This window comes from Aulonocara stuartgranti, assembly GCF_965226115.1.
Source record: "Aulonocara stuartgranti genome assembly, chromosome: 4".
Classification (NCBI taxonomy): Eukaryota; Metazoa; Chordata; class Actinopteri; order Cichliformes; family Cichlidae; genus Aulonocara; species Aulonocara stuartgranti.
The window spans coordinates 1,856,692-1,875,060 of NC_138942.1; the positions used below are offsets into that span (position 1 = coordinate 1,856,692).

The 18,369-nt window shown below is 44.5% G+C and overlaps 2 protein-coding genes across 2 annotated transcripts; both read left to right on the forward strand.

Annotated features, from left to right (window-relative positions):
• Window positions 1–5,763: 5,763 nt before the first annotated feature.
• sgf29 (SAGA complex associated factor 29) lies at window positions 5,764–9,645 on the forward strand. The gene is made up of 10 exons (XM_082530299.1): window positions 5,764–5,867; window positions 6,300–6,373; window positions 6,456–6,531; window positions 6,607–6,679; window positions 7,087–7,151; window positions 7,239–7,368; window positions 7,730–7,876; window positions 7,962–7,997; window positions 8,550–8,712; window positions 9,247–9,645. Exons 2-10 carry the CDS (start codon window positions 6,308–6,310, stop codon window positions 9,361–9,363), a joined length of 873 nt encoding a protein of 290 aa, XP_082386425.1. The 5' UTR covers window positions 5,764–5,867; window positions 6,300–6,307; the 3' UTR covers window positions 9,364–9,645.
• Window positions 9,646–11,430: 1,785 nt separating this feature from the next.
• Window positions 11,431–18,169, forward strand: nfatc2ip (nuclear factor of activated T cells 2 interacting protein). The gene is made up of 9 exons (XM_082529947.1): window positions 11,431–11,534; window positions 14,429–14,527; window positions 15,725–15,785; window positions 15,865–15,982; window positions 16,072–16,152; window positions 16,240–16,480; window positions 16,698–16,842; window positions 17,448–17,563; window positions 17,647–18,169. The coding sequence occupies exons 1-9, from the start codon at window positions 11,523–11,525 to the stop codon at window positions 17,806–17,808; spliced, it is 1,035 nt and encodes a 344-aa protein (XP_082386073.1). The 5' UTR covers window positions 11,431–11,522; the 3' UTR covers window positions 17,809–18,169.
• Window positions 18,170–18,369: the final 200 nt, after the last annotated feature.

Sequence of the window (18,369 nt, forward strand, 5' to 3'; positions counted from 1 at the left end):
TCTCCTCAGCTCTTTCTGGGACAGTGGCGCGGCTGCCCCTCTGTTGGTCTTCCTTGGTCTCTTGTGTTCTGGGGGCCTCTGGATGTCTGGAGTTTTGATCTCCTCCATACCTGCTTCACACCCTGGAGGACGGGGCTGTGGCCCCCCCACACTCCCTAGCAGATCGTTACATGGAGAAACCTTTGGAATGCAAGCATGCTGATCCACACAGGTATGCACACAGGTGTACACTGCTCGTAGACCCAAATTACACCTTTCTTGGCTGCTACTTCGAAGCACATCTGTCCTGCGTGCTGCACAACAACATTGAATATTTAGTATTTACTGCTGTTTACACTTAGCTAGATTAATGCGATGGTGTTGTGTTTAGTATGTTGCTTTGTTTTTTGGTTTTTTTTTGTCTTTTTTTGCTTGTTTTCTATTCTTCTCTCAACAGGTGATCCAGGAGATTTTTTTTTTCTCCCCCCCCTTTCTCACTGTCCCTCTCCCCTTCTGTTTTTCCTTTCCTTCCTCTTTCTTTCTCCCTTTCCTATCCCTCACTCATGTCTGTCCCGTCTGTAACATCTGAAAATAAAATATAATAAATAATAAAAACAAAGATCGACCAAATGGACCAATACGGCAATGCCACGATGATCCATTTGGCAAAGTAAATCCATTGGGTATCCTTGTTGGTCTTCAGACAACAATTCTGACAGCTAAAGAACCAAATGGGACAGGCGAAAAAAAAAAAAGAAAAAAAAAAAGAAAAAACAAAAGTTGTATCCAAGATGGCCGACTTCTAAATGGCCACCATGGTCGCCGCCCATCTTGAGGAGTTTGCCCCTCACATATACTAATGTGCCACAAACAGGACTTTAATATCACCAACCATTCCCATGTTGTTACACTGTATCCATAGAAATGGCCCACCCTGTACAATGTGTTTGATGTATGAAGCTAAAATTTCAGCGTGCACATTATAGCCGCTCAAACTTTGGACCGTAACATTTTTGTTCAAACTTTGACGGTCAAGAAGAAATGGAGCGACCCCGAATATTTTCACCTCGGTGCTTCCTGTCTCTTGCTCTTTTGTCACTTCCCACATGTGTAGTTATTGCTGCTCACTTCCTGTTTTATTTTGGTAGTCTCTCCTGGCCTTGATTCTTATCACCTGTGTCTCCCTGTGTGCAGGATTCAGGCGTTTTATTGTCCTGACTGGAAACTTTTACAGACAGTCGAGAAATGATCCACAAAGAGCAGAAAGAACTCCACATCCAAAATACACCAAATATACAAAATCATGACACGTAATCCTGCAGTAAAAAAATCACTACTGTGTGTAAAAACCACTAAAACGGTGCGGGGATGGCTCCGATGGCACATAAAAGGATTTAAAGAGGTTTTTGGTGCTGTTACTCATGCGGTAGAATCCACAGCAGCTCGGGCCTGTTGCTCTGCCTGCTGCTCGTAAACAGTATTTAGTTTGGTTCCAACATTTCCACCGATGAAGGAAAATATTCAAACTGATTCAACAAAAGTTAAAAACGTCATTTCTCTTCTATCAGAAAAAGCCCAGGCGTCGTGGCTCCTCCTGACCTCTGCTTCCACATCAGCCACGGCCCAAAGTGTTTCTGTTGCTCCCTCCGGTATCTGAGCGCCTGATGTTGGACTGCAGTCCAGGGTGAGATTCTCTGAAGTCAGAGGACTAATGATGATGTCCTCTGTGACTTTAAGGATGTGCCTGTTCGCATGCTTGGACAGTTTGGACTTGTTATTTTACAGCTTAAATAAAGGTTTGCTTGTGGTTCCCATCAGCACACACAGCACAACTCTGCCTGAGCCTGACTCTGGACTTGATATTTGCTGTTCATGGGCGTCACTTTGGTTATCTGTCAGGTGTGTGCTGACCTTCTGACTGCTTCAGGGATCAATAAATAAAACCAATAACATCAGGATTGCAGGTAGAGAGTCGCTGTGTTTATCTGCGGCGTTTTTCCTTTGAGTGTCTCCTGCACGTCGCTGCTCTGTCACCTCGCCACAGATGGTAATGATTAACTGTCAGGATGTTTACCTGCAGAGTCGTGTCAGTGTCGGACGACACCAGCAGCACACGCCCGACAACAGGCTCCTCCTCCTCTCACCTGAGAGATAACCACCCATTTCTTCTAACAGAAAAACAACAGTCAGCAGGATTTTATTTTGAAAGGGCCGCTATCAGACAGCAGGTTTAGAGAAGACCTGACACGAGGAAATCAGGTTTCCTGTTTCAGAAGTAGTGATGGGCTTTCCGTCTCTTTTTAGAGAACAGGGTCTTCAGGTTGTTTTGTTCCTTTAATTAACTTATTACCAACAACAATATAAAATTAAGCAGAAAAGGAATTACTAATGTAAAAAGAAAAAACGTGGTTTTATTTATATATGTTTATATATAAATGTATACGGTGGCCCCTAGAGACAAAACACGTACAAACTCCAAAACACATTTCTAGCATGAACTGAACTTCAAAGCAGAGCTACTAGATCACTTAAATGACACAATTGAAAGCATGTGTGTATTGTTTGTGTATTTATACACAGGCACTCATATATATTCAAATAATTTAAAAAAAAAAGTTCATGTACCTGTTACTACCACACACCAAATCCAGTCGTTGGTACTTGCTGGCTTGTGTAGCCTCTAGGTAACAAAAGCTCAACACTGCCCCCTAGCATCCTGGAGCACTGCTGTTGTGTTTTGTACGTGTTTTGTCTGTAGGGGCCACCGTAATTATACTTTTATTTATTCACTCCACATAAAATGTAATAAATAAATCATATAATACAAAAACCAACTATTTAAAATTTCAGCTTTTTCCTTTTAAACAAATTTAAAGTGAAACAACACAAACACTGCAAACCACAACACAATTAAATATAAATTATAATATGAAAACAAAAAGAAGATGCACATTCTCTGTCATATGGACCTGCATGAATAAACTTTCTGAATCCTTTATCATCCACAGCTGAAAATAGTTGTGGATGATTACTATACCTTTCTAATGTGACCTTGTTGTCCCTGCTCTCTCTCTCCCTCCCGCTCTGTTCCTGTGCTACTGCGAGTGTAACTACCGCCCCGCCCCCCTCTGCCCAGCGCAAAGCACAAGGCTCGCGTGCAGAAAAAAGTGAGAGAGAGAGAGAGAAAGAAAAGAAAAAACATGGCTCCCAATAAGGAGCCGGCTCGCGTCGTTCGCTTCAAAGAGTCGGCTCTAAGAGCCGTTTAGTTCGCGAGCGACACATCACTATTCAGAAGTGGTGAAGACTCTGTCCTCAGCCTGGAACAAGTTTATTCCTCTTTCATGCAGCTGATATCAAAGAACCAATCAGAGGCCTTCATCTGCTCGCACACTGAAATCTTAATGAACTGTATTTATGATCAATTCAATTCAATTCAATTCAATTCAATCTTTATTGGCAGACTACATGTCCATAAAAACAAGACAAGAAACACACACACACAACTCCCCCCCCCCCCCCCCCCCCCCCCACACACACACACACAACACAAGGTATACCATTAAATATATATATGTATATAAATAAGTATATAAAGCATTAGTAAAAATATAAAACCATAATATACATAAAACACAATTACTTAAAATAAATCAATAAATACACAAACACTTTAACCAGTGCTTTCTGAGACTGGATGAGTAACGGGAACCACTCACTGTCGGATCTGTAAGTGCTAAAATTATACTGTTACTCGAACCATCCAGTCGTTCTCTAAAACTGAACATTAACTTTCTTAAAAGTGCTTTAAAAGTCCAGACACCCACAGCTACAAACATCTGGCTGGCACTACCACTTCTAGGTATCCTGCAAAGGATTCTCATCGCATCATTATATGCAACATGCAGCTTCTGCATGCTACATTGTTTGTAGGATGACCACAAGGGGGCAGTATATAGCGGTGTGCAATACGCTTTAAACAAAGCCACTTTAACTGGAAGTGAACAAAAGCTGAATTTGCGTGCAATAGTATTTGCCTGCACATAGAGCTTACATCGCTGTCTGTATATGTCATCATCATCATTCATTTGCTCAGTAATAAAGTGACCGAGGTATTTCACCTTTTTATGAACTTCAAGAGTTTTTTGTGCCAGTTTAAACAAAGGGAAATTTAGCTGTTTATCCTGCTTGGTTCTACATATCAAAACAGCACTTTTAGCAGCATTGTACTCAATGTCATATTGCACACCATATTCAGTACAGACATTAAGAAGATCCTGTAACCCAGCACTGCTTGGACTAAAAACAACCAGGTCATCTGCATACATAAGATGATTTATCAGTGCTTCACCTAATATACACCCAGTGTTACAGGCTCTCAGCTGTATGGACAAATCATCGACATATAAATTAAATAAAATTGGAGACAAAATCCCACCCCGTCTAACACCATTGCTGACACCAAAGGGGGCAGAAATACTGCTTCCCCATTTAACCTGCATGTTCTGATGAGCGTACCAGTAAGAGAGAATCCTCACGATGTATTGAGGAACTCCCCGTGTCTTCAATTTATCAAAAAGTTTTCTGTGGTTCACTCGATCAAAAGCCTTAGAGGCATCAATGAAAGACATGAGGACAGATGAATTTTTAGCCCTATACAACCTGACTATTTCCTTGAGTGCATATATGCACATGTCAGTGCCGTGCTTTGGTTTAAAGCCAAACTGATTATCCAGAGAAGAGATGAACACACTAACTCTATCAAACAGGATTCTTTCTAACACCTTAGATAAAATACTGGCTAGTGCAATCGGCCTGATCAATCAGTGATCGATGTGAGTTTAATGAAGCTTCAGACCCAGAAACACTGATCAGCGATCAATCACTGCATCTGTCCATCACTGTAATCAATCGCAGTGATAGAGACAAACCCGAGGAAACTAAGAGCGTTGATGCTTTTAATGGAGGCTGCAGAGCGTGAATGTGTGCAGTTATCAAACATGTGGATCACATGGATCACATGGATCACACGTCCACCAGAAAACTGAATCTGATCTTTATCTTCAGTTTATGGCTGAATCTTTAAAGCCATGGACTCCATCTTTCTTTCGAACGTGGCTCTGCTCTTCATATACTCGTAGCCATGGTGAATCCTGGTATCGGCCTGGTCTGTTTTTTTTTTAAAAAAAAGCGTTTTTTTTAACATGAAGGGGATCTGTGGAAGGTTTATCCCTCCTCTCGCCCTGTGACAGCAGGGACAGACTCCAGATTCAGATTACTCAGTAAAAAAACATAAATCAAAACACAGGGTCAGGCTAGGAGAGAAGAAACTGGAATTTGTGACATTATAGTTGCAAGTTCACAAAAACACACACACACACACATTTTCTGTTTAATATTTCTTAAATATTTCTTTCTTGTAAATTTCCATTTTTAAACTCGCTCTGTCTCCTTCTTCTTACCCCAGCCTATATCTTGACAAAGGATCACAAATTTCCTCCAAGGAAACACTAGATTACCACAGAGGCAACTGTAAACAGCACAGGTAACGGGAAAGAGACAAAATGTTTGTACACAAAAAAATAACAGCAAAGAGCTGGGAAAATCTTTAAAAACCAGAAAATAACTGCACACAAATAAATTACAGATAAATAATGAATGGCTACAAAGGGTATAATAAAGTCACATAAGTACAACAAAAAGAAATGCAATTTTTAAAGTAAAATGTTTACGTTTTTTAAGCGCCCCGTGTCTGTAGTACCACACTCCGCCCAGTTGGTAGCAGTGTGTTCACCGAAACTGCTGCACACGATTAGTACCAAAGAAGAAGAACAGAAGGCCAGTACCTGCGGTTCCTGAGTTGAGCGCAAATAATAGAAGAAAGCAGCTCGGTGAGGAGGTTTGGGAGCTGGTTTTGAGGGAAATATGACGCTTATTCCGATCATTGATCTATCTGAGTTGAATATATATTGCTAATGGTTTTCTTTAATCCGATTTTTGGCGTTACGAAGCATTTCCGAGCCGTTTTTGTCTGTAGCGAACTTTACACCAAACCCCGTTCAGAAATCTTTTATTTAAGACATCCCGTGTTTTCCAGAAAACACCCAACACACATAGAGCACGACTTCAGTTATGTTACATACGAGTATTGATTCGGAACTTTATATCCAGTATGTTATGACCGCAGTGATCGAAATGTTCAGACTATTTGTGCTTTGTGAAGTGTTCACCGTCATTAAAACCGCCTTAAAGTAGACGTTTTTTAAATGAGGTTTTGTATGTTGTAACTAAGCGCTGCTGTTTGATGCTCCACATCCTCACAGGTTAAATCATGTCCGCTGACCCCAAGATTGCGGAGCTGCTCACTGAGCTCCACCAGCTCATCAAGCAGACACAGGTCAGTATTGATCCGCTTCCTTTGTGATTGATCAGGTCAAGCTTTGATCACATCCTAATTACCTGCACTCGGCCCGCTTCAGGAGGAGAGGTCACGCAGTGAACACAACCTGCTCAACATCCAGAAAACGCACGAGAGGATGCAGACTGAGAACAAGAGTGAGTGTCAGCAGCTTTGAGCACATGTGCTGAATTTGTCGTGTGGTCCTAAACGTGGACGTGTGTCTCCTGCAGCTTCTCCATACTACCGCACCAAGCTGAGGGGGCTCTACACCACGGCCAAGGCAGACGCTGAGGCGGAGTGCAGGTGAGAGGCCACTGAGCATGACCTTTAACCTTTAAATATCATGGTGATCTCACTTATATGTTATACAGGAGACTTCCAGTCTCAAGCTTGTTACTGTTTTGTTTAAATAAAGGTTATACAAATGAGAAAATAAAGGGGGACAGATGCATGAACACCATGACTGAAGCGCAATAAGCAGTAATTTCCTCTGAGTACAGACTGAGACTCTGTTGGAGCCTTTTTAATGACATCATGTGACCAGTAATATGGCTGCTGTGAGGTCACTGCACGAACAGGCGGCCCAACAACCTGAGCTCGGGTTTCCGTTCATGTCGCCTTTCTAGCCTGTTCGTTTTCACATTTCTACTAAGAGTGAGTGAAAATCACCTTTTTCTTCTTCTTTTGTGTCTTTTCCTTCCGCCTCTCAGCATTCTGCGTCACGCCCTCGATAAGATCGCAGAAATCAAGTCTTTGCTGGAGGAGCGGCGGATAGGTGCGTGTCCGGTATTCGGCCTCTCACATCTGCAGCTGGACTTCCTGTTTCATGTGACACAAAACTCACCTGTCTGTCTGTCTGCAGCTGCAAAGATGGCGGGCGTTTACAGCGACAGTGACCCTCCCAGGAAGACGATGAGGCGTGGCGTCCTCATGACGCTCCTCCAGCAGTCGGCCATGACACTTCCTCTGTGGATCGGGAAGCCGGGGGAGAGGTAGGTGGTACTGCCCCAACGCCGGTGGCCACAATATTGGGCTCTAGTGACGTCCCCACAGCGCCATGGAAACACCTCAGATGGTGTTAAAGAGCAGCTTTGTGTCCTCGCCCAGGCTTCCTGTGAGGTCACGTCTTTATTTCAGGCTTTTATGCGTTTCTTTCACCATCACGTTAAACGGTGGTGGTGAGGCATCTTCTCTTTAAAAACGAGGACGTCACGTTTATCCGCCGAGTGTCTCTTCTGTTCCCGCCATGAGCAGCGAGCGGCACCGGCTTGTCGGTAGCTTGTACCCGATGCTCAGGTGTGCTCCGGCTGACTTTCTGAGGTAGCATCTTCTCTGTGACTCCTCCCTCTCCAGCCCTCCTCCTCTGTGCGGGGCGACCCCTGCGAGCAGTGACTACGTAGCCAAACAGGGAGACAAGGTGGCGGCGAGGGTGAAGAGCGTGGAGGGCGACGAGCAGTGGATCCTGGCTGAGGTGGTCAGCTACAACCATTCCACCAACAAGTAAGAACACGTGACCGTTTGTGGCGACGCCTGTGTGGTGTAATGCGATCATCAGCCTCTGACGCCTCCTCTGCTCCCCCTGCAGGTACGAAGTGGACGACATCGACGAGGAGGGCAAAGAGTGAGTTCCTCTTCGTTATGTTCTCTGACAGGAACAACGTGAAGGGCTTTCACGTTGAAGCTCGGACCGCAGCGAGGCTTTGTGAGCGAGGCCGAGTACGACTCCCAGCTTTAGCCAGAAGCAAGTGTTTATAGGATTTTACATCTGCTCTGGTTCTTCGTCTCTTCTCAGTGTTTTCCTCCTCCCGCTTTTCCTCGTCGTCTTTCTTCTTAGAGTCGTTCTCGTGCTGCAGATTTTTGTCCCTTCGCCTGTTTTTCGTGGACTTTCCTCCATTTTCAGTTTCCATCATTATTCAGATCAGTGTACAGACGTTAAAATCAGAGGCTGGTTTATATGGGACGGTTTAAACCTGATTGCCACGCCTCTGACTCATTCATGAATGCAGTGATTGTGGGCGGGGCTTGTATGTTTCAGCGCGCGAAACGTGTGTTGATCTTGTCACAGAGGAGTAAACTGTGCCGGGTCTGTGGGAGAATCTCAGCAGCTTGTTCTCTAAAAGTGACAAATCTGCTCCTCCTTCTTCTTCTTCTTCTTTGTTTTCTGAGCGAGCAGGCGGCACATGCTGAGCAGACGGCGGATCATCCCTCTGCCGCAGTGGAAAGCCAACCCGGAGACGGACCCCGAGGCGCTGTTCAGTAAGGACCAGCTGGTGCTGGCCCTTTACCCTCAGACCACCTGCTTCTACCGAGCGCTCATCCACACACCGCCGCACAGGGTGAGGTTTTATTTTGACAGGCGCGTCTGTGACGGGTCAGCCTCGGCTCAGGGAACGCCGATTAATAAAAGTCTTTTCATGTTTTATCCTCTATGAGTTTATTCTGTGTAACGTTTATTCCAGAGTCGTTATAGCTTCTGCATAGACTGTAGATAAAAGATGCACGTGGCCACTGTCACGTCATCCTCTGGTTTCCAAACATTCGTGTTTTTGTTACTGTGACGTTGGCTTTTGGCGTCGGAAGTGATGGCGCGCCGACTTAGAGCCAAAGCTGATCAGCAGCTCGCCGCGGAGGAGGGTGGGGGCCGAAAACCACTGGGTGATGTCACAGACACTGCTTCCATCTTCTCTGTACAGTCTGTGGGGATTGACTCATTATAGGAGCCTCTAGTGGACATGAGAGGAACTGCAGCTGCTTCAGCCGCAGAGACAGAAACTGTGACTGAGAGCTGTTAATAAAGTGTGTGTGTGTGTGTGTGTGTGTGTGTGTGTGTGTGTGTGTGTGTGTGTGTGTGTGTGTGTGTGTGTGTGCAGCCTCAGGACGATTACTCGGTGCTGTTTGAGGACACGTCGTACCCTGACGGTTACTCACCGCCGCTCAACGTGGCCCAGCGCTACGTGGTCGCCTGCAAAGAGAACAAGAAGAAGTGAGCGGCGGCGGTGGGACCAAACGTCCATGTTTATAAGAACACGTGTTCCTCAGTCTGATGCTTGTATCCCTGGGACTGATGTTGTTTCTTGTCAGCTCTCATCAGAGTGGGATTTGTATTGATCAGCTGATCAGATGTTGAACAGCAGGAAGCACTCGAGGAAGAAGAAAAAAACGTTTTTTTAATTTATTTTCAGGAAGTAAAAAAAACTCATTCATGTTTTATTCAAACTGTTTTGTTTTTTTACGTGTTCGTGTTTGTTGTTTAAAAAAACTGTGCACAGGTTTGTGTCCACGTCTCTTCTCTTTGTGTAAAACTGAGCATGACTCCAAAGTACAGACGCACAGGAAGTCGGTGAAACACACGACTCTCGTTTGAAACTAAAAGCTGTGACACGTGGAAACGTGATCTGCACGAGGAGCAGAAGCAGGGTACAGGTCCTGGGGTCACCGTCCTCGGGTCATGCTTGGACTTCCAGCTGTGTTTACTTGAAGGTTAAAAGAAAACCAGGTGCTTCAGTCAGATTAATACACGACAATCAATAGAATCAGAATATTCGTCCCTAAGTAAATTATGTGGGTTACAGTTGCTCCAGGACAGCAACAGACTGAACTGTTTAAACCATACAATATGTTCAGAGTTTACAAATTTAACAGAGAGATGACATAAAGCTTTATTAGTCCCACACGTTGGTCACTGCCAAAAATATTGTGGCCAAGTTTAAGAGCAGCAAGAGTTCAGAAAAACAATAAGTTAAAAATAGAATAACGTGCTACACAACAAGAGTAAAATGCTTTGTCATAGTAGGAAAAATTGCACATCAGGGAGACAGCTACAACTGTGTGAGTCTGCACAGGTGTGGTCATCTGCAGAGACCGACAGCAGCTGGAAGGAAAGACCTGTGAAATCTCCGTCCCACATCGTGGGTGCAGCAGATGAAGGAGCTGCTCAGGGTGTAACTGTGCATTAGTTGTACAGGGAGATGGCCACAGGCAGGAATGACTTCCTGTGTCATTCAGTGGTGCATTATGGGTAATCTCAGTCTCTCACTGAACGTGCTCCTGTGGCTAGCCAGCACGTCACGGAGTGGGTGGGAGGTGTTATCCAACATTGTCTTTGTCTTAGACAGCACCAGCCTCTCCGACACCACCCTAAGGAAGTCCAGCTCCGTCCCCACAACATGACTGGCCTTGAGGATCAGTTTATTCAGTCTGTGGGGGTCTGCGACCCTCAACCTGCTGCCCCAGCATGCAGCAGCATAGAGGATCGCACTGACCGTAACAAAAAATCCTGAGAATTGTCAGACAGATGTTAAATGACCTCAGCCGCTTCAGAAAATAGAGCCGAGTCTGGCCCTTCCTGTAAAGTGCAGTGGTGTTTTTAACCCAGTGTATGTGTACTCTGAGGTATTTATAGTCCTCCACATGAAGAAAGTTCTTTTAATGTGCTCCTGGCAGCACGAGGAGCCCACGCACGTGCTCCTCTCTTTATTTATTTTAATGAAGCATCTGAAACATCACACAAACTGTCAGTGTGCAGTTTGGAGGACGACAATCTCCAGCTTTGTTTTCATTCACACTGATCTCAGGAACGTAGTGTTTCCATTTCATATATTACCAGATATTAATGAGATTTTGTTGTATTTGTTATTTTTGTGATATTAAAATATTATATGAATTTCTCTTAAATTCACAGCTTGTTTTATAAGTTTGTCCATGTTTAAATGAAGTGTTTTTAATTCTAGTAAACTCACCTGTTTGTTTTTTCCACATAAATTCCATACTCTAAAGTACTTTAATTTGATCTTGTTCTTATAAGTTTGGGAATTTTTCTTATAATCCTTCAATTTTCAACCTTTTTTCCTCAAAAATATATTTTTGCTAGTTTTTTTTTGTTCTTGTAAACTGGACACTTGTTTTTCTCTGCAGAAAGCAGATTTTTCTTTAAGTTTTTTCTCCGAAATTCCAAATAACCTTGAAAATACTGAAACTGGTTCCTTAGTTTTTCCTTCAGTGTGTCTGATATCAGTTGTTGTTAGTTTGCATCTACAAGTTTTACAGTTACGGATCCACTAGAGTCCTTGAAGGCAGCACTGCCGCTACTGAGGCAGAATATCCCACAGTCCGTGAATGTTGCGGCGCCCCGCGGAAAGAAACAAACATGGCGGAAGCGGTGAGTGGGTGACAGGTCTGCTGGTGCTTTTTTAGTGATGAAACGTTACTGAAATCATGAATGTTGTGTTTAATTAGAAGGTTAGGGGCCTCCTGATTAGACCTACAGGAAGACGGAGGTGAGCAGCTTTGGCGGAAAGTCCGTTTAAATCGACTAACTGTGCGTTAGCGCGACGTTAGCTAACCTTAATCAGAGCGCTTCAAAATAAAAGTCAGGTATAGTTTCGCTTTCTTGTTTCTGCCGATGGCGTTAAGACAACAGAAAAACTACGCCGAGGATCGCTGAAAGCTTTTTGCGAGGTTAAACTACAACCCAGCTCTGCTTTTAAACAAATGTAATCACTTTTAAACTTCTTGTTGATGTTTGGTTTGTTTTGGGGTCAGTTACGCAAAACAACAGACGGTGCACTAGACAGGGGGAAATACCAGTTCAAATTCAAATTCAAATTCAAATTTTATTTGTCACGTACACAGTCATACACAGTACGATATGTAGTGAAATGCTTGGACAACTGCTCGTGACCTAAAGAGAACAAAAAAGGAAAAGGCTATGAATAAGATAGGAAATAAATATGAAAAATTAAAAAGGGTAAATTTAACTAAGAAGGAATAAAATATAAATTAAGGTTAAAAATGAAATAACTGTACAACACAAAGTACAGTACAGGCAGGTGGAGAGTAGCGCGAGGGGGAAGAAGCTTTAACGTGGTTTGAAGACGGAGGAGGCCGAGGTGAAGATGTTGGACAGCAGGGACAGGATCAGAAACGAGTCCATCAGAGTAGTGATGGGTCGTTCGCGAACGAAATGGCTCTTAGAGCCGGCTCTTTGACGTGAACGACGCGAGCCGGCTCCTTATCGCGAGCCGTCACGTGGGGTTTTTTTTTCTTTTCTTTCTCTCAGCCTCCCTCTCGCACTTTTTTCCCGCTTCACTCTGCACGCGAGCCTTGTGCTTTACGCTGGGCAGAGGGGGGAGGGGCGGTAGTTACACTCAGTAGCACAGGAACAGAGCCAGAGAGAGAGAAAGAGAGGCAGGGACAACAACATTAGAAAGGTATAGTAATCATCCACAACTATTTTCGGTTGCAGATGATAAAGGATTGAGAAAGTTTATTCATGCAGGTCCATATGACAGAGAATATGCATGTTCTTTTAGTTTTCATATTATTATAATTTATATTTAATTGTGTTGTGGTTTGCAGTGTTTTGTGTTCTTTTCACTTTAAATTTGTGAAAGGAAAAAGCTGAAAATTTAAATAGTTAAAACTTGAAATGTGAATAGTTGATTTTTGTATTATATTATTTATTTATTACATTTTATGTGGAGTGAATAAATAAAAGTATATTTACGGTGGCCCCTAGAGACAAAGCACATACAAACTTCAAATCACGTACGAACTCTGAAGCATGTACAAACTCCAAAACACGTACAAACTCCAAAACACGTAAAAACTCCAAAACACGTACAAACTCCGAAGCACGTAAAAACTCAGAAGCATATAAAAACTCAGAAGCACATAAAAACTCAAAACACGTACAAAAGACAACAGAAGTGCTCCAGGATGCTGGGCGCAGTGTTGAGCCTTTGTTATCTTGTGGCTACACAAGCCAGCAAGTACCAACGACCGGATTTGGTGTGTGGTAATAACAGGTAAATGAACTTTTTTTAAATTATTTGAATATATATATGAGTGCCTGTGTATAAATACACAAACAATACACACATGCTTTCAATTGTGTAATTTAAGTGATCTAGTAGCTCTGCTTTGGAAGTTCAGTTCATGCTAGAAATGTGTTTTGGAGTTTGTACGTGTTTTGTCTCTAGGGGCCACCGCATATATTTATATATAAACATATATAAATAAAACCACTTTTTACGTTAGTAATTCCTTTTGTGCATAATTTTATATTATTGTTAATAATAAATTAATTAAAGCAACAAAACAACCTGAAGAGCCGGTTCGGAGCCGAAAGAGCCGGCTCTTTTTAGTGAGCCGAACCGAAAGAGCCGGATCTCTAAAAAGAGGCGGAAATCCCATCACTACATCAGAGGGACAGCTCAGAGTCAGGGAGGCTGAGATGGTCTGAGCATGTGCGGAGGATGACGATGGAGCTGCAGGGCTGGAGTGACAGAGGAGTGTGCTGGGATAGGAGGAGGCACATGAGCTGCTGTGGTGATCTCTGCAGGGAGCAGCAGGAAGATTCACTTTTAAACTCAGTACTGTGACATTTCTGTGTGAACTTTGGGGCTTTGAGGAACACATGCTTTCACATGCCACTTTATTAGATACATCTGTGATATTTAATTAAAGCAGAAGAATCAAACACTTTTATCAGAGGAACCTGGCGTGATGGTGGTGGAGGTGTTTAAAGTCAGCAAAGTGTTTTTAAGCAGGGTTGACTGCTGAGCCTGAGCATGCTGCTCCCACTGAGCACTGAAGTTAAACTTTAAATAAAGCTCTTTTTACTAACGGTGTTTTTTAGCTTTAGTTAACTGTAGTAACGTTGGTTCAAGTGGTTCTGGTCGTCCATCTTCTTCGTCTTATCCGGGGCCGGGTCGCGGGGGCAGCAGCCTAAGCAGAGGAGCCTGGACTTCCCACCTCCCCAGCCACCTTCTCCAACTTGTCCGGGGGAACAGCCGAGAGATATAGTGTGTCCTGGGTCTGCCCCGGGACTACTCCTGGCTGGTTTTGTCTAGTGTAGACTTTATGTTTGTATCTTAGTTAACAAAAATATTTTGTTGACATCTAGTTTTATTCGTAGTTTAGTTTTAGTTAACTATAACCCCAGTCCTGTGCTGCCTTACGTTATAGAAGTGTTCCTAATATTTTGCCCCCTGGTGTCTGTTGAAGGCGTCTCGTGCTGGACGTTTCTCTTACTTCTGTCTCTGTTCTCAGGTTCACAGCAGCGACGTTCCACTCCCAAAGCCACCGCCAAAGCGCCGACGCATCCTCGACCCGTCAGCCATTGTCCCCGTGCCCATCTACTCCAACAAGGTAAGGAGCCAATAAGAGCCATGGAAGCTTGTTTGGATTAAAGTGAGCCGGACAACATGGACCAAGAATCATACATCACACTGTATCTCTGAGCTTCAGCTGTCAGACTTCAGAGGAGCTGGATTCTGTCAGAAGAAACTCAGTAAAATACATTATGTGGGGTGATATGGTACTACAAGGTCATTAAGATAAGATGGGGCCTGATTATTTAAGACCTTGTATGTGAGGAGCAGGATTTTGAATTCTGGATTTAACAGGAAGCCAAAACAGGAGAAATCTGCTCTCTTTCTAGTCCCTGTCAGGACTCTTGCTGCAGCATTTTGGATCAGCTGAAGGCTTTTCAGGGAGTTTTTAGGACTTCCTGATAATAATGAATTACAGTCGTCCAGCCTGGAAGTAATAAATGCATGAACTAGTGTTTCAGCGTCACTCTGAGACAGGATATTTCTAACTTTAGAGATGTTGCACAAATGGAAGAAAGCAGTCTTACATATTTGTTTAATATGTGCGTTGAAGGACATGTCCTGGTCAAACATGACTCCAAGGTTCCTCACAGTGTTACTGGAGGCCAAGGTAATGCCATCCAGAGTAAGAATCTGCTTAGATACCATATTTCTAAGCTTTTCAGGGCCGAGTACAATAACCTCAGTTTTATCTGAATTAAGAAGCAGAAAGTTAGCGGCCATCCAGGTCTTTATGTCTTTAAGACATTCCTGCAGTTTAACTCATTGGTGTGTGTTATCTGGCTTCATGGACAGATAGAGCTGGGTGTCATCTGCATAGCAGTGTAAATGTATGCTATGTCTTCTAATGATGCTGCCTAAGGGAAGCATGTATAATGTAAACAGAATTGGTCCTAGCACTGAACCCTGTGGAACTCCATAATTAACTTCAGTGTGTGAAGAGGACTCTCCATTTACATGCACAAACTGGAGTCTATTAGATAGATATGATACTTTAATCTATCAGCTGTTCTTGTGATTTTCCTCTGTGAGTCAAATTGAATTGAAAAACATGTAAAAAAAAATTGTACATATATATAAATGACGTGTCATGCATTCCTCAGACATTAAGCTGTGATTCACTGTAGAGCAGTGCTGTGTCCCTTCAGTGGGAGGGGCTTAAATACATCTTCATGCAACATCAACCTGTATCACATGAACTAGATTGTCCTGATCCTGTGTTTTGTGTCTGCAGGTGAAGAGCAGTCTGCAGCTGAAGCCGACGGCAGCGCTGCTCACTGAAAAGACCGACACAGGTAACAGCTGACGCGCTTTTATCCACGCTCAGAGGAGCGGGTGATTTTCTGGCTTTAACCACTTCCTGTCTGTGAGCAGATGACGACGCAGACGACAGTTTGTTGTTGGAGTTTTCATCTCGAACCGAGCCGGTGCATTTCGTCACCCTCAGCGACTCCGAAGATGAACACGTGCAGAAGAAGGCGGAGCAGCGGCCGTGAGTCAGAACCCGCATCGTGCCCGAGCTTCCGAACTTTAAGCCGAGTTTAGTTTGAATTCGTTGCTGAGCCTCTTGCTTTATTTCAGAGACGCCGTGCGCTGTCCGTCCCCTCCTCCTCCAGAGAGTCCCGTACAGAAACAGTCCAGGGCGATGAAACAGAAGCTCAGGTGAGTCCGCGTGTGTGCTTCCTGTTTCGTTCTCCAGACACATCCGCTAAAGATCAGCGCTGGCTTTGTTTTTGTTTCCCACCTCAGTGAGATCGACCAGAAGCTCCGGGCGGTGAGCTCCCTCCTCTCTCCAGAGCCTCAGGGCGGCCTGTCGAGACGGCGCCGAGGTCCTCCCATGTCACATCCTGAGTATGTGCGCGTGGACGACGATGAGGACGATGACGTCATCATCATGAGCCCGGAGCCGGAGTCAGAGAGCTCCTCAGTGCGAGAGATCCCGCTTAAGATCCGCTGCAGGACTGAGATCCACAAGATCCCGGTGCTGTCGGTACGTACAGGTAACAGCAGCGCAGGTTAATAAAAGGCCACTGTGCCGCGTTTCAGCAGGTGTGTTAAGCTCCGCCTCCACAGCAGTCAGAGTCACATTGATTGAGAAGTACTGACCCGGGGACCAGACACCCAACCCAGAGGATTATGGGCCCTTTTAACGTAATGTATGTTTAAGCATCCTGTCAGTTATTGATTGATTGATTTTCTTTTTTTAGTCGACGCCTTTAAGCGATGTGGTGACGCAGCTGTCTGTCATCCTAAATGTCCCGCCTCCTCGCCTCCTGCTGCTGAGGGAGGAAGAGGAGCTGCCGACGAGCGCCACCATCAGCGAGCTCGGCCTCGGCATCGCCGACATTATAGGTGAGTCCCAAACGCAAAGAGCCCCTGTTTGCAGTTTGTCCTCCGCACGGCGTCACCGTGGATTTTAAACAAACGCTCAACAAGATCCGAGGTCGATTCCACGGGTTCAACTGGTAGTTGTTGTATTTGCTGTTCACTGAAACTCTCAACGTGAGGTCCAGAGAGATGCTGGTGAAGGTGGGGGAGGTCATCATCAGGGTGAAGGACCAAAACAAGCCAATCAAACGGTACGAGAGACCAAATCACCAATCAGAACAGAGCGAACGCACCGAGCAGCTCAGCAACAGTAAAAGACCAGAAAACATTTAAAGTGCAGGAGGACAGAAAAACTGCTTCAGAGGTGTAACCACCTCCATCAGCGACACAATAACAGCTCCCACCGTCCTGAAGCTGTCTTGGTGTGCAGCTCGGTGATAATAAAGATTAACTGGCTCACTGTGTTGAGCAGGGGACTCTTATGTTGAAAGGGTTCTGCCCAGCACCGTTTCCTGTGTGTGGCCAGAGGGTGATATCAGACAAAGAAGGATTATTTTGAACTGTGATTCATGTGAAGCTGCTCTGATGGAGTCCCAGAGTGCAAAATGTTTTCTTCTTTGTGTGTTCAGAGTGTGTGGTCATGGCGGCGGAGGATGGAAGCCAGTCAGACGGTGATGGCAGCATCATCACTGTGAGGCTGCAGAGCAAAGACAGAGACTCTTCTCAGGAGTTCTCTCTGCACAGAGTTCGTACCTCCTCCTTCTCCTTGTTTCTCACAGCAGGGCGTTAACGCCGATGATGTAATGACGCCGTCTGTTTGTTCCTCAGGAGGCGCCGCTGAGGTCCATCTTCTTCCAGTACGTGTCCAAGATGTCTAACAAGGATCAGAAGAAAGTGCGCTTCCATTTCGACGGCTCCAAAGTGACGGGCAGCCAGACGCCGGCGCAGCTCGACATGGAGGACGGTGACATCATCGAAGTCTGGGTCTGAGTCGCCCACTTCAGCTCTACGGTTTATTTAAGCGTCACTGCGATCATTTCAGAGGTCACTTTATTGTCAGGTGCTGACGATGGGACACGGACAAAATGACAGCAAAATCCAAGCGCACCAATCAGGTCTTTAACCTTTCTGTGTCCACACTGAAGCCACTTCCTGTTTTTGTTTGTGAGTATTATTTTTATGAAAATCAAATAAAAGCAAAACAAGCTGACCTCACATTATTTGCATGAGTGAGGTCATGATGAAAAACCTCCACCTGTAAAGGGCAAGAACATGGCCGCCCTGGAGGCTCAATGTGAATGTGGAAGAGTACTGTAAATAAAAGATGGACACAGTTGGTCCTGAAAGGTGACGTTTACAGTGTTTGATGAAATGTGAAGGAAATGACCTGTTGATGATGATGTCGGTGACCGTGTAGGAACAAACAAATCCGGTCACAGACTCACTGCCCTACAGTCGCTGGCACCGTGGCAACCACCGGTCACTAAGGAAAAAAGTGTATCCCCCAACTGGTCGGCAAAAACCTCGCGATTGCTTCAGTTGCTAGCATGT

Excerpts from the sequence above, each read along its gene's own strand:
- sgf29 (XM_082530299.1), top strand. The coding sequence starts at position 6,308 with ATGTCCGCTGACCCCAAGATTGCGGAGCTGCTCACTGAGCTCCACCAG. Across the intron at positions 7,369-7,729 it reads ATCGGGAAGCCGGGGGAGAG|CCCTCCTCCTCTGTGCGGGG; the intron begins GTAGGTGGTACT and ends CTCCCTCTCCAG. Across the intron at positions 7,877-7,961 it reads TACAACCATTCCACCAACAA|GTACGAAGTGGACGACATCG; the intron begins GTAAGAACACGT and ends CTCCCCCTGCAG.
- nfatc2ip (XM_082529947.1), top strand. Across the intron at positions 16,153-16,239 it reads GCGATGAAACAGAAGCTCAG|TGAGATCGACCAGAAGCTCC; the intron begins GTGAGTCCGCGT and ends TTCCCACCTCAG. Across the intron at positions 17,564-17,646 it reads AGGAGTTCTCTCTGCACAGA|GAGGCGCCGCTGAGGTCCAT; the intron begins GTTCGTACCTCC and ends TTTGTTCCTCAG.